The following is a 13,123-nucleotide window of genomic DNA, read 5'->3' on the forward strand; positions in this document are numbered from 1 at the left end:
ATTTCTTATTCTAGTGTTTGCTGCCTCTTGTAATCCTTTGTGCATTTTTTTTCCTTTCTAATGCTACATTCTTGTTTCCATCTCTCTCCCAAGTCAATTTAAACTATCCCCAACAGCACTAGCAAACCACTCCATGAACATATTGGTCTGGGCCCAGTTGAGATGCAAGCAGTCTGGCCTGTATAGGTCTCATCTCCACCAGAACCATCTGATAGCTCAGGAATCTAAAACCCTCACTTCCTGCACCATCTCTCCAACCATGCATTCACTTACACTATTCTGCTATTTCTATTCTTTTAGCACCTGGCACTGGGAGCAATTTGAAGATTGCTACCTTTGAAGTCCTCCATGCTAGTCCCCTTCGAACTCCATTAAATCTACCTGCAGGACTCTGTCCCTCTCTTTATCTATGTTGTGGGCCAGATATTTACCCATACTTCTCAGATTGTTCTGCAGCTGCTTGGTGACATTCTGGACCCAGAGAGCAAGGAGGAAATATACCAACCTGGGATTATGTCTGCAACTGTAGAGTTGCTTGTTTTCCCACTAGCTACAGAATTTCTTATCACTCTTGCTTTGCCCTGTACAGGTGAAGCGTCCATTGTGCCATGGAATTCAATCTAGCTACCCTGCCCAGCAATATGCCAGCTGGAGGGTAAGGTGCCCTCAGAGGATGCCTACACTGCTTACCTTGTCCTCCTTGACTGCCTGCTGGTCATCCATTCCTTTGCTATTCCACCCTTAGGCTATGAGATGAACATTTCTAGAACTGTGCTGTCCATTTACTTCTCAGCCTCCTGAATGCCCTACAGTGACATCAGCTACTCCTGCTCAAGCTTCAAAAACCAGAGTTTGAGCTGCTCCAGCTGATGACATGTCCAGCACATTTGATTGTCAAAGACATGAAAAGCATTCTGGAGTTCCCACATGGAACTGGATGTGCACTCCATGGGACTGTGGTGTTCTATCATTCTGCTATTTACTGGACTGACTAAACTTAACAGAAATAAACTGAAGACTATAGTTAGTCACATAAAAAAAACCTGCTGTTCACCAACCTGCACTTTCCCATGAGCTGACATTGCTTTAAGTTATTTTTACCTCGGCTCCTGATACTCTGCTCATTGCTCGGTCCCCGGACTTCTTACTTTTGGGCTCCCTGACTTGTGAAAGAAAGGAAGAAATTATTTCCTATTTATTTATCTGATTTACTCATCCTCAGAGTTTCACCTGGGTATTCATTTTGACATCAATGTCGGCAGTAACTTGAGCTTTCTATCCATCTCATATAGGAAAAGGAGTGGAAGAGAGGATGAAACTGCATCAGTGCAGTTTTCCTTGTCAGAGAAGGGCTAACTTCTCAGGGATGCCATTATTTGCTGTGACTTCTGGGTTCCCCACCTGTCATTTTGTATGTGCTCACATACATTCAGCACTGAATGACAAATTAACTGTGCTATTGTTTGCAATGTTTGTGAAGTTTGGGTTGATTGGCCGTGCTAAATTGTCTCTTAGTGTCAGGAGGATTAGCAAGGTAGATAAGTAGGGCCTGGGTGGGATTGTTGTCAGTGCAGGCTCAATGGGCCAAATGGCCTCCTTCTGCACTGTAGGGATTCTATGATTCTATGAATATGTCTGTTGTTGTCTATTCTTCTTCATTTCACTTGTACCAAGTCCACATCCAGTTCCTGCAGAAATAAGTAGTCGCATGTTAACTGTAAAGGATCAATCATTATTTCTTCTGGCTCTCCACCCTCTTTATGACATTCCCTTCTCTGGGACTGCCTGAAAGCCAAGTGTATCTGACTTTGCATTTAGGAATCTCCTTATTGCTGGCTGATATAAAGGGGCTGCATTGGAGGGAGAGGCTATGACTGCAATCGCACATGCATTGCCATTGTGTTTTGGATATAAATGTAGCGGAGTTCACCAAAAGCAGTTTGGAATTAGTTGGAACTTCTAGCAATCGACTGCTAGATTTTGAAAATTTGATCTCTGTTTCTTGTTAATGTTACAGAAACATGTTGTAAAGAAGGTTCTAAATTTGAAATATTCTCACCTTCAGAATGTCTAAATAAGTCTCTGAATTTAAGTGTAAATAATTCATCTGTTGAAGACTCAAATTTTAGTGCTTTTATGATTACATCATTAATACATTTATCATCTTAATTTGTTTGATAAAGAAAATAAATCTTGCATTGTAGGTGCATCATATTTAAAATGTTTGAGCTCCAATATTAAGATGCACTTTAATTTCTAATTTAAATTATTTATGTTTCAAGTTTGTAGCTCATCCAAACTGCCAACAGCAGCTTCTGTCTATCTGGTATGAAAACCTCTCAGGATTACGTCAGCAGTCAATAGCAATGAAGTTTCTGATAGTGCTTGCTGTAGCCATTGGCCTACCATTCCTGGCCTTGTGCTATTGGATTGCTCCCTGCAGCAAGGTTGGTTATTTTCGACTTCTTAAAAAACTCTTCTCAGATTGTGGAGACAAACCCATTTGGTCAAATGCAAAGGTCCTAATTTCATTGCCAATGGAGTCGGTTGTGCTGTGGATATTTAACCAGAGTGCGATCCTATCACCTGGATGATGATTAAACAGGGCATTTTCTGCTGATAGCTCCTAGTGGAATCCACTGCTGCTTAAATTTAATACTTCCCTCGCACAGGTCTTTTTCTTATATTCAAATATGTCTGCAAATGGACTTCACAGGGGGCAAGTTGATTTTGCTTGTTGGTCACATTACTGAGAGGCAATTACTGCAGCATTCATTTATTGCTTTTATCTACTCTTCTAATTGTTTCAAATATTCAGTTTTCTACCATTAGTGCTTGAAAAAAGAGCAAGCTTGCATTGCTGCCTGTGGTGTTTTGCTATTGTTCAAACTGGCATTAACTCAGGTGTTGCTGCCTCAGACATAACTTCCAATTATTGCGAGCTGCAAGCTGTGTTTGATTGGTGATGTCGGATGTCTGTAACTTTTCCTCAACTTTGATTTGTATTTGGGAGGGAAGATCTCAAATTGTGTCGCATCTTGATCCGGCAATGTTCAAATCATAAATTACAGTTAAAAGTTAATGATGCAATAAAACATAGAAGTGGATGTAGGTCAGACGATAAAGAATGAGTCTCCCTGCAAGGACGTTCGTGGAGGTCACTAAAAGAGAAGTCTGGCACAAACTGAGAGCTTGTAAGAAAAAGAATTGTTCATAAAAGGGAAATGCTTTGCAGAGGTTAGTGAGTCAAATTAAATCCATCGATGTATAATCACAATAGCGAATGATTCTTGGGAATTTCAAAATTTGTTTCATTAATATTTTCAGGTCTTTTGAAGGTTTTTAACTAAGGCGAACAATGCTGTAAAGTGTAAATTTGTTTTGTGGTGTTACAGCTGGGGAAAATCATGCGAGCACCATTTATGAAATTTGTAGCACACGGAGCTTCTTTCACTGTTTTTCTTGGACTGCTGATTATGAACGCGGCTGATAGATTCGAAGGCACCAAACTCCTGCCAAATGAGTCAACGACAGATCATCCCAGACAGCTCTTCAGAATGAAAACAACTGGCTTCACGTGGATGGAACTGCTAATCGTTTCCTGGGTAATAGGTAGGGGTTTGTTTCAATCACATTACATTACATCGGAACCTAGCGCAGTGAACCTTATGAACAAAGAGTTTTATTACAAACTGAGTCAGCAAAGCAATTTCCTACTGGGGATTTGGGTGATGTAGACTTTGATTTGATTTATTATTGTCACATGTATTAGCATACAATGAAAAGTATTGTTTCTTGCGCGCTATACAGACAAAGCATACCATTCATAGAGAAGGAAACGAGAGAGTGCAGAATGTAGTGTTACCGTTATAGCTGGGATGTAGAGAAAGATCAACTTCATGACTGAACAACTATCATGGCAGCACTTTCACTGTAATAGAAGAATCTGTAATATCACTCATGCTTGCTCAATTGGCCTCAGTGCTTAAAAAGCATTATTTTATTATTAAGAAATTCATGTGAGAGGTTAACAGATGTCATGTAGGACGTTGCCGATATTTATGAGTAGGAAAGGTAAGGTCAATTAACAACAATGACCAATTGTACTTAGAACATCGGACAATGCAGACAGGAACAGGTCCTTCGACCCACCATGTTGTGCCCAACTTGACACCAAATTAAACTGATCGCTTCTGCCTGCCTGTGATCCATATCCCTCTATTCCTTGCATATCTGTGTGCTTATCTAAAATCCCCTTAAAAGCCCCTATCGTATCTGCCTCCCCCACCACTCCTGGCAGCATGTTCCAGAAACCTACCATCTCTGTATAAAAAAACCTGCCCCTCACGTCTCGTTTGAACATTCCCTCTCTCACCTTAAGCGTATGTCACCTATATACTGTTTTTGATAGTATGGAAAAGGCCCAAGGTGCCTCATAGAATTGTTACGAGACAAAAATTGATACTGAACCATTGGAAAAAATGAATGGGGTTTTCGAAGAGCTGGTCTAATATAAGGTCTTAAAGAAAGAGAAGGAGCTGAAGAGTAAAGAAGAATGGATCGCAGAGCATAGAGCCCAGCTAAGATGAAGATGAAGTACAAAAGCAAGCATGTTATGATCAGCCTGTATAAAATACTGGTTCATGTTGTGGCCAGTTCTGCACACCACACCTTCGGAAAGATGTGAAGGCATTAGAGACAGTGCAGAAAAGATTCACATGAATGCATGGTTCCAGAGACGAGGAACTTCAGTTACATAGATCAATTGGAAGTGTTGGGAGTGTTCTTCTTGGAGAAAAAGTGACATGAGGAAAACCTTTTTAAGCAGTAATGATTAGGTGCTGATGCCTGTGGAGGAGGCAGAATCCAACATGGCATTCAAAAAGCAATTGGTTCATTATCCAGAAAGGAAAGATTTGCTGGACAAAGGGGAAAAGGCAGGGGGGTGGCTTTAGATGAATTGCTGCTGCATGGAGCTAGCATGGACTCAATGGGCTGAATGGCCTCCTTCGGTGCTTTAACCATTCTATGATGCTATATTTCTATGTCCACTGAACAAATGTACAGGAGGCCAGAACTGGAGAAACATGGGCCCAAATTTCAAGCTCCCCCATCAGCAGGTCTTTAGGTGGGGAGTGCGAGAAATGAAGGAATGGGATTCCCGGTTCCTGCCTGCTCTGACCATACAGCAATTTCACACTGAGATGGGCAAGACTTTGGATGGGAAACCTTTTGCCCCAGTTGAGAACTGGTGGAGGTGGGAGGCGGAGAGGAACTTTGAGACCCCTTAAACACACTTTGCCATCCGGTCCCAGGACTTAAGCTCAAGAATATTGGTGAACCTCCTCTTCAGTCCACTGCAGCTCTGACTGAAGACAGCAACTCTCTAAGGGGACATTTCCTCCTGAGTGATGGGCAGATATACCACCTACAGCCATTTAATGCTCATTTGAGCATGAAATAGCTGAGAGGCATTCAGAGGCAGCAGGGATGAGTTTCCCAGGAGACCCAATAGCTGCAAAATTCAGGCCCTGGAGTTCTTGGTGGGTTGAATGAAGAAGGCTACAAAGATGGAGAGGAGTAAAAAAAAGAGAGGAATTGAAATAGGAGAGTAAGAATTTCAAATTTGAAATGTCTGGGGCGTGCCGTCAATGTAGATCAATGAGGAAAGGGATGAGGGATAGATAGCAGAAGTATGGGCAGCAGAACTTTGGATGAAGGATGGGTAGCGGAGGTATGGGTGGCAGAATTTTGTATGAGTTATGGGATATTAGGGTGGTCTGGACATCTTTAGAATTGTAAGTCTGAAGGAGACAAAGGCATTGATAAGCATTTCACAGCCACAGGTGGTCTGAGATAGGAGTGCAGATAGCTTTTATTACAAAGGTTGAAATAGGCAGTCACTGCGTTGGAAAGGATATGGAATTTGGAGGCTCTTTTTAACAACAAAGAAAACCCACCTCATGATGATCCTTCCCTTAAAGCTCCCACCACCACAGATACCAGTGTACAGCCAACTCAGCTTAAAGCATTGGAGTCACCAAAGGCAACTGGTCCCATAACATCCCTAGCTGTAGTGTTGAAAACCCGACCTGCACAAGTAGCTACTCCTTAGCTGAACTATTTCAATGTAAGCCCTCATCTCATTACTAAGTATTCCACTATCCAATATTGAGGTGGTGTGGGTGGAATGCCCTATAGGGAAGGGACTCTGCAATGCTCACCTGGTCTGGCCTACATGTGACTCCAGACTCCAGCAATGCGGTTAACTCTTAAACGTGCCTCTAAATGAGGGCAATTAGCAATGGGCAATAAATTCTGGCCTAGCCAGCAATGCCCACATCCTATGAACGAATATTTAAAAAAATAATTTCTTCATCAGTGACCTTCCTTCCATAATAAGGTCGCTGTTTGTGTCCTTTTCAGCAAGACCTGTACAGTATTCGTGTTTGGGCTGATAAGTGGCAAATTACATTTGCACTGCACAAGTGCCATCTCCAACAAGAGAGAATCTAACCATCGGCCCTTGACATTCAATAACGTTAGAGGCTGGGAATGGTGAACTGGACTAACCCTATAAATATTGTGGCTACAAGACCTCAGGGGAAATATCCCCTTAGAGAGTTGCTGTCTTCAGTCAGAGCTGCAGTGGACTGAAGAGGAGGTTCACCAATATTCTTGAGCCTAAGTCCTGGGACCGGATGGCAAAGTGTGTTTAAGGGGTCTCAAAGTTCCTCTCCGCCTCCCACCTCCACCAGTTCTCAACTGGGGCAAAAGGTTTCCCATCCAAAGTCTTGCCCATCTCAGTGTGAAATTGTGCAGTAACTCACCTTCTGACTCCCCAATGCCTGTCCACCATCTACAAAATGAATGCAGCTTCAACAATACTCAAGAAACTCAACGCCATCCAGGACAAAGCAACCCACTTGATTGGCACTCCATAAACCACCTTCAAACTTCACTCCCCCCAACACCAATCTACAGTGGCAGCAATGTCTACCATCTACAAGGTACACTTCATCAACTCACCAAGGCTCCTTTGCCAGCACATTCCAAAGCCATGATCTTTACCACTAGAAGGACAAGGCCTGCAGATATAGGGGAACACCACTACATTCAAGTTCCCTGCCAAGTCACACACCATCCTGACTTGGAAATATATTGCCATTCCTTCGCTGTCCTTGCGTCAAAATCCTGGAATCCCTTCCTAACAATACTGTGGATGTATCTACACCTCAGGAACTGCACTGGTTCTAGAAGTTGGCTTGCTACCACCTTCTCGAGGGTAATTAGCGATGGGCAATGAATTCAGGCTTCGCCAGCAATGCCCACATCCCATGAATGAATATTAAAAAGACACGAGGAACTCTCAAGTCCCAGTTGCGCCGCTGAAAGCGATGGCCACTGCTGAGACAACAGGAGGCCCCATTGCGAGGACCCATGAATGTGGAGACCCAGCTAAATTCAGGGCTTCACTTGGGCCAGGCTCTCAGACCTCAGCGAGAGGGTTGGGGTTTCTGGATTAGGGCAGCAGGAAGATTTGGGGTGGCACGGTGACACAATGGTTAGCACAGCTGCCTCACAGCACGAGGGACCCAGGTTCGAGTCACTGTCTATGTGGAGTTGGCACATTCTCCCTGTTTCTATGTGGGTTTCCTCTAGGTGCTCCTGTTTCCTCCCACAGTCCAAAGATGTGCTGGTTATGGTGATTGGCCATGCTAAATTGACCCCTAGTGTCAGGGGATTAGCAGGGTAAATAAGTGGGGTTATGGCAATAGGGCCTGGGTGGGATTGTGGTCGGTGCAGACTCGATGGGCCGAATGGCCTCCTTCTGCACTGTAGGGGATTCTATGATTACGTGTTGGGAGGATTACCATGGGGGGCAATAGTCTCCATTGGGTACAAGGTGTCAGAGCAAGGTGCCTCAATCAAGAAATATGCCACCCAGTGAAATTGGCTAAAATACAGGCAGTGGTTGGAGGAGGCCTTTAGGTGGTCATTAATCAGCCACTTTAGGGCATTTGTTGGCCCAAGACTGCATGGGCCACCTAATGCCTCCCCTGCCACTGATAAAATGCCAGAGAAATTGGGTAGGCTGCAGCCATGGCACTACCCCATAGCATCCACCGCCATGGCATCTAATTTTATAGATACCCAGCCTGCAAATCCACTTTTGCGGGGGGTACAAACAACTTCTCCCCTGATGTCCTGTGCATTTAAATGGCCTCCAACAAGCACTGTAATAGATCACATATAAATATTGGATACTGTGAGACAGGGAGGGGGAAACAAGGGCCATTAAAATTGCAACAGTGCCCAAAGTCTCCATCACAAGGAAAGGTTGGAGTGATTTGATTTTGATTTATTATTGACACATGTATTATTTTACAGTGAGAAGTATTATTTCTTGCACGCTATACAGACAAAGCATACCGTGCATAGAGAAGGAAAGGAGAGAGTGCAGAATGTAGTGTTACAGTCATAGCTAGGCTGTAGAGAAACTTAATGCGAGGTAGATCCATTCAAAAGTCTGATGGCAGCAGGGAAGAAGCTGTTTTTGAACCGGTAGGTATGTGATCTCAGACTTTTGTATCTTTTTCCTGATGGAAGAAGGTGGAAGAGAGAATGTCCGCGGGTCGTGGGGTCCTTGATTTTGCTGGCTGCTTTTCCGAGACAGCGGGAAGTGTAGACGAGTCGATGGATGGGAGGTTGGTTTGAGTGATGGACTGTGCTATGTTCACAACCCTTTGTAGTTCCTTGCGGTCTTGGACAGAGCAGGAGCCATACCAAGCTGTGATACAACCAGAAAGAATGCTTTCTATGGTGCATGTGTAAAAGTTGTGAAAGTTGTAGTGGACATGCCAAAATGTTGTAGCAGAAATGCCAAAATAAAAGTGATGGTGGATAGGCACAGTAAGTAGTCTCACAACACCAAGTTAAAGTCCAACAGGTTTATTTGGTAGCACGAGCTTTCGGAGCGCTGCCCCTTCATCAGGTGACTCAAGTGACTCACCTGATGAAGGAGCAGCGCTCTGAAAGCTCATGCTACCAAATAAACCTGTTGGACTTTAATCTAATGTTGTGAGAGTACTTACTGTGCCTACCCCAGTCCAACGCCGGTAACTCCACATCATGGTAAATAGGGCATGACCAGTGGAAAATTGCCACGCTCTTCCTTGACAAATCATAATTGTCCAATCATATTTAGCCTTATTATTCACTGTGTGAAAAGGTTATAGCTTCTGACAGAGGATTGAGCACCGAAAAATGATCGTGGTTCAAACTGGGGGCTGTTTTACCGCTGAAGTCCTGTTAGTGGCGCTGATGTGCTTTTGCAAATCACTATTCTCAGCAGCAAGACAGCAACAACTTAATGATACTTCAGGAGGTTGTAAAACTCACATTAAACTTAATTTGTGAAATGTAATTAATTGCTGGAAATAGATTTAAATTGCAAAATGTGAAGTTTAATTGCTCTGAAAATTAAAGACCACAGGGTATTCTGAAGTAAAGGTACCTCAGCCAAATCGTTAGCTGAGCAGATTTAGTTATTCAGAGAAGGTGCATCCATTACAGGTAAAGTTGACTTTTAAACCATTGTTTGCCGAGTATTAGTTAAGGTAAGTTTCAGACAAACTGCTTGGGTCTGAAATTCCCTGTGAGAAATTGTGCAATGTTTTTCTCCCAAAGGCAGGGCCGGTAGCCTCTGACCCTCCACCGAGCTAATCTGTTATAATTTGGGGTCAGCTCATTTAAACATTAATTGAAGTTTATTGAATAAAACCCCTGTGGAAAATGGGAAAACTGTGCCTAACAGACTTGAAAATTAGGGTGCAGCTTTTAGAAAGCCATATTGTAACGCCAGATGGCAGGGCAGAAGATTCCTTGGACCAGCGAGTTGACTTGCTGCTTACACGGAATGGCTCACGTACAATTCTGTGCCCCTTCACCAGATAATCTGCTAAAACGGTGCTAATAAAGGGAGGAGGACATGGCAAGGAGGCAGAAAAAACAATTTCAACAGGAGAAGGGGGTTGCAGAAGCTGATGGAACTCCAGGACTGGGAGCTGCCAAGCATGCGTCTCATACCATCTGCTCACACGGCTGGGAGGGCCAGATTCTGAAGGGTAAATTCTTCATGACAAACACAGGGTCTGGACATACAGTGGGAGGTTGCTATTAATGTTAAGGAGGTTGGCCACGGAACTCCCAAAGCATTGTGGGTGCCATCTGTTGCCCCCGCCCAAACTCTCACCCCCCCCCGCCACCACACACACACACGCACACCTTGGGAAAGGAGTCAAATTGGCTGGTTGTATATTGTTGTTTACCTGCTGTCAGACAATCTCCCGGGTGTCCAGGAGTGTCCAACAATTAATGGTTAAATAAAAGCCCAAACGACACCATGGCTGTTACTACAGATATCTCCGGTAGTGCCACATTTGTCTCAGTGTCATCATTGGGTTTCACTGGAAGTATCTTTCCTGAATATTCTCGGGGGTGTGATGGAGAGAAGGTAATAGTGTGAAGGATGACCCTTCCTCACATAGAATCGTAGAATCCTACAGTGCAGAAGGAGGCCATTTGACCTGTCGAATCTGCACTGACTACAATCCCACCCAGGCCCTATCCCCATAACCCCATGCATTCACCCCAGCTAGTTCCTCTAACAGACAGTGACTCAAGCTGAGAATTGATTCGGTGTCCCTGGCACTGTGAGGGAGCAGTGCTAACCACTGTGCCAACGTGCCGCCCCATCACATATTGACTAATTCTTCTTTTCCACATCCTGCTCTTTCTCCTAGTCCATGATAATGGGGTACAACTGGGGCCTAGAATTTGTGGCTTGAATTTCTGAGTCCCACCCCTGAACCTGGCATTTCCCACCTTCATGGGGGTACAGCTGAAGTCAGGCTGGGATTAGACATGCATGATTCACTGAGACAGCGAGTTATTTAAAACACCAGCTGCCTCCACTGAAGTGGGATTTTGGAAGAACAGGAGTATGGAATCCAGGATATACAGATTAGAAAGGTAAGAGAAGGTCTGAACTTGGTTGATGCATTTGGATAGCCAGGGTACCCCTTTGAAGAGGTAATGTAACTCTTTGCGTAGGGCCCTAGGAAACCTTTGGGAGAGGTAAGCCACTCTTTGAGAGCAGTAAGGCACTCACTGGGATTGTTAAAAATGAACATAATTATGTGCTTTTGATAAATTAATTGGAACTGTCCAGCTGTTAAAGAGCTGTCCAGCTGTCCTGGAACTGTCCAGCTGTCAAAGAACTGTTAAAGCTGTCTATCTGTTAAATCTGTCCGGGAATTGTCAAAGCTGTCCAGGAAGTGTCAAAGCTATCAAGGAATTGTGCACAGACACTAGGTGTTTTGGCATGGAGGGGATAAGAGCAAAGGATGGTGGATGGCGGGGCTTGGCTTGGCACTAAGTTACCATAGAGGATATGGATGGAGGAGCACCACCAAGTTGGCACAGAAGGTATGGGAGCAATGGGGTTGAGTAGAGGGAACTAAGTTGGCATGGGGCTATGGGGGTGGGGTGGGGTGGGGTTTGGGTTGACATGGATCAGGCATAGGGAATGTGTGGGAGGGTGAGAGCTATAGGGATTTTTTAAATATATGTAAACAAGGTGCTGGAACACAGAGACAGGCTGTGCTCCCAGGTCACCTCTACACCCACCAGCCTCCGCATATGTTCCAGAATCACCCATCCTGACTGCTTTCCAAGCCTGCGCCTTTCAACCAAAAATCTGAACTGCAGGGCACATTTTTAAGAATTGAGTGCGGCAAACTAGGAAATCTTCTAAGTCCACAGTCAACTAGGGGACAAAAAGCTAGGCCAGGGAGTTCCTTCACTTGTGTCAACCTTGGCTTATGCTGGCATTAGAAGCACTTTACATTTCCCATTCTAACTTAATGTGTGGAGTGCGAAGGTTTTAGATGTTCAGGACTGTGGAACAGCTGACCCTCATTTCAATATTCGCAGCTCAGGATCAACATGGGTGTGGCAACGCCATTGAGGCACATGGTTTTTGGGACAGCTTCAGCCACAAATTTAGGCCCCAGAAAATGTCGGGGCCATGTGAAATTTCAAGACCCAGTTATTGTTAAAGGCAGCTGGAATTTGTTCAAATGTTGTTCAAATAAAGTTAGACCGGACTTCACGAGGTTGATTCCCCCAGCCCGCTGCACTGCTCGAGTAGCGCAGCGGGCCACGAGACTTCGCGGCGGCTGTTTCACGGGTTTCCCGTTGGGTGGTCAGGTCTCCGCGTGTTTCCCAGCCTAAGCTTTTTGCTGAAAATCAGTATGGCGCAATTTACCTGCTTTATCATACTTTTACATATCATTAGCGGGTTCGCAACTGAATACTCCCCCCCCACCCCCGCTAGCATCTCCCCCCTCTCTGGCGTGACATCATGCTAGTGGCATTTACAACTGCTCTTAAAAAAAAAAGGGCCAGTGTGGCAGCGCCAAAGAAGATCAAGGGGGTAAGTGTTTTGGAGCTGAATCCCCCAGAGTGCAAGGGAGGGAGGAGACAGGGACCGGAAACTTTCTGGGTGGTGTGGAGAAGTTAATTGAGTGCTGGAGGTGCTGTCCAGGGATGTTCCATTGTTGTCTCTGTGGGGTGGGGAACTTCACTAAGTGCTGGGGGCGCTGCTGTTTCGAGGCACAGGGATGTTCCTTTGTTGTCTTTGTGGAGTGTGGTGAGGGACTGGACTGAGTGATGGGGTTTTAGCACGGGGGCGGGGGGAGTGCACCATATGCTGCTTGAGGGCCCATCAGTTCAGGCAGCAGGTGCTCCAAGCTCTGATGAACAGTGACACTCAAACTGCATGTAGTCTGCAAGGAATGGGAACCCATCTTGTGATAGCTAGGAGGCTGTCCCTGCCTCGTGTGCCTGACATGCCTGGAAGGGGACGTTGTAGTAGCAGGCATGGCAATGGCTCAAGAGTGCGCAATGGCCACACCTGCACATCAACCTGTATGCTCTCCCTGCCTATCGTGGCCATGATGCCAATGGCAGGCAGCCTAATCAGGTGATGCATGGCACCTCAGATTGTGTTGTGTTGCCAGCATTCAAGTGGGGGCGGGGGGGGGGGGGGATTTTGGAC

The 13,123-nt window shown here is 44.9% G+C and overlaps 1 protein-coding gene across 1 annotated transcript in view; it reads left to right on the forward strand.

Moving 5' to 3' along the window:
* The window catches only part of LOC144500030 (short transient receptor potential channel 6-like), a 162,171-nt gene that overhangs the window by 74,063 nt on the left and 74,985 nt on the right, over positions 1-13,123 (forward strand). Inside the window, exons 4-5 of the mRNA XM_078222785.1 lie at positions 2,283-2,447; positions 3,396-3,612. Coding sequence (XP_078078911.1) covers positions 2,283-2,447; positions 3,396-3,612 — 382 coding nt within the window. The remainder of the gene's footprint in view (positions 1-2,282; positions 2,448-3,395; positions 3,613-13,123) is intronic.

This window comes from Mustelus asterias, chromosome 10, assembly GCF_964213995.1.
Source record: "Mustelus asterias chromosome 10, sMusAst1.hap1.1, whole genome shotgun sequence".
In the NCBI taxonomy this organism is placed as follows: Eukaryota; Metazoa; Chordata; class Chondrichthyes; order Carcharhiniformes; family Triakidae; genus Mustelus; species Mustelus asterias.